The sequence below is a fragment of the Rhea americana genome, unplaced genomic scaffold, assembly GCF_003343005.1.
Source record: "Rhea americana isolate MKP2758 unplaced genomic scaffold, rheAme1 scaffold_726, whole genome shotgun sequence".
Lineage (NCBI taxonomy): Eukaryota > Metazoa > Chordata > Aves > Rheiformes > Rheidae > Rhea > Rhea americana.
In genome coordinates this window covers 10,052-12,442 of record NW_028186897.1, presented here as the reverse complement: position 1 = coordinate 12,442, position 2,391 = coordinate 10,052, and the positions used below count along the sequence as shown (strand labels likewise).

General features: G+C 64.2%; 1 protein-coding gene across 1 annotated transcript; it reads left to right on the top strand.

Annotated features, from left to right (window-relative positions):
• Window positions 1–76: 76 nt before the first annotated feature.
• NEUROD2 (neuronal differentiation 2) lies at window positions 77–1,147 on the top strand. The gene has a single exon (XM_085321913.1). The coding sequence runs from the start codon at window positions 77–79 to the stop codon at window positions 1,145–1,147; it is 1,071 nt and encodes a 356-aa protein (XP_085178039.1).
• Window positions 1,148–2,391: the final 1,244 nt, after the last annotated feature.

Below are 2,391 nucleotides of genomic sequence, written 5' to 3'. Positions count from 1 at the left end.
GGCGAGCGGGGCCGGGCCGGGCCGGGCGCCGTCCGCCGCGGGTAACGCTGCGCTCTTTGCCCCCGCTCCAGCCATCATGTTGACGCGACTTTTCAGCGAGCCCAGCCTCATCCCCGAAGTTCAGAAATTCTCCAGCTGGGCCGAGGAGTGCGAGGACGATGCCCGGAGTGACAAGGAGGAGAGGAAGGGTAAGGGCTGCGCCCTGCCGGAGGAGCCGCCCGAGGGCTCCCTGGGGGAGAGCAAGGAGGAAGGGGAGCTAGGAGGGGACGAGGAGGAGGAGGAGGAGGAGGAGGAAGGCCTGGAGGAGGCGGAGGGCGACCGGCCCAAGAAGCGCGGCCCCAAGAAGCGCAAGATGACCAAGGCGCGGCTGGAGCGCTCCAAGCTGCGGCGGCAGAAGGCGAACGCCCGGGAGCGCAACCGCATGCACGACCTCAACGCGGCCCTGGACAACCTGCGCAAGGTCGTGCCCTGCTACTCCAAGACCCAGAAGCTCTCCAAGATCGAGACGCTGCGCCTGGCCAAGAACTACATCTGGGCCCTCTCCGAGATCCTGCGCTCGGGCAAGCGGCCCGACCTGGTCTCCTACGTGCAGACTCTGTGCAAGGGGCTCTCGCAGCCCACCACCAACCTGGTGGCCGGCTGCCTGCAGCTCAACTCCCGCAACTTCCTCACGGAGCAGGGCCAGGAGGCGGGTCGCTACCACGGCCCCAACGCCTCCTTCGCCGTGCACCCCTACCCCTACCCCTGCTCGCGGCTGGCCGCGGCGCAGTGCCCGCCCGCCGCCGGGCCCGGCTCCCACGGGCTAAGGACACACGCCTACTGCGCCTCCGCCTACGAGAGCCTCTACGGCAACGCGTCCCCCGACTACAACAGCTCGGAGTACGACGGCGGGCTCAGCCCCCCGCTGTGCATTAACGGCAACTTCTCCCTCAAGCAAGACTCTTCCCCCGACCACGAGAAAAGCTACCACTACTCTATGCACTACTCGGCCCTGCCCGGCTCCCGGCCCTCCGGCCACAACCTGGTCTTCGGCTCGTCGGGGATGCGCGGGGGGGTCCACTCCGAGAACATCTTCCCCTACGACATGCACCTCCCGCACGAGCGGGGCCCCATGTACGAGGAGCTCAACGCCTTCTTCCACAATTAACCCCCCGCCGCCGGCACACGCGGCCGCCCCCGCCCCGCCGCCCCCGCCGGGCCCCCGGGACTCCGCCGCGGGCTTTGGTGCAATATGGGGACCCGGCCCCGGCGGCGGGTCCCCGGGCCCCGTGGGGACAAAGTGCTTTTTTTTAAAAAAATTTATTTTTATTTTTCTCTCCGAGGGGGGAGTCGCGCCGAGCGYTGCCCTCGGCTCCTCCCGGCCAGCGGCGGGGCCCAGTGGTGACGCGCCCGGGAGCCCCGTCCGGCCCGGGGCGCTGGGTCGGGCCGCGTCGTTTGCTTTTTATTTTATTTATTTTATTTTATTTTTTAAATTCCCCACCGTTTGGGGGCCGTTTCTTCCTTTCGGCGCCGTGAGCCCCCCCCCCCCGAGCATTGGAGACCCGCTGCCCCCGGCCCGTGGGAGCGAGAGGAGACCCGCGCTGCGGCGTGGAGCGAAACTTTCCGAAGCAATAAAGAGGCGAAACGGAGATACCAATATTTCTATCTATGCAAGCAGGCACGGCCCGGCGGACGCTCAGAGATGCACTTTGCTTTGGGGGGCCCCGGCCCCGGCCCCGCTCCCGGTCCCCCGGCGCCGGGGCTCTCCGCCCCCGGTGCCCGGGAGCTCCTCTCGCAGCGCGTGTGTCAGGACATTTTTTACCTGTTTTAAAAACTTGAAACGGAAAAAAAAAGAAAAAAAAAAAGAAAAAAAATTGCAGAACTGCCCCGGTTTTCCCGAGCTGGCGGAGCCGGGGCCGTGCACGGCAGGGCAGCCCGCAGCTATGCAAGCGGGAGCGGGGCCGCGGCCCCGGGCCTGGCGGGCTCCCGGCGGGGCGGCCCGGGACGCCCCGGCCCGGCTAGGCTCCCGGGCCCCGGCGGGCGGGCCGAGCCCGTTTCGTTTGTATTTGTCCCAGTTTTGATGCATTCCTTCGGTCAGGAGACGCCGGTAAACCAGAGATAACGTTATTTTTGAACCTGCCCGCACCACCTTAGACAAACCAGCATTTTTAGAGAACAGGGAGGAGGAGAATTTCTGAGAAATGTTTTAAAAACGAAAAAAAAAAAAGTTTTGCAAAAAACCTGAAAAAAACAAAAACAAAAAAAAACAGTTGTAGCAAAGGGGACCCGCCTGTCCGACACCAGAAGTGCTTTCGTGTTTCTGTTCCGTTTCATTTCGATTAATAAATATTTATGGCCAACGATATGCAAGAGCCCCCCCCGCGCCCCGGCGGGGCCGCGCCGGGAGCCGCG

Excerpts from the sequence above, each read along its gene's own strand:
- NEUROD2 (XM_085321913.1), top strand. The coding sequence starts at position 77 with ATGTTGACGCGACTTTTCAGCGAGCCCAGCCTCATCCCCGAAGTTCAG.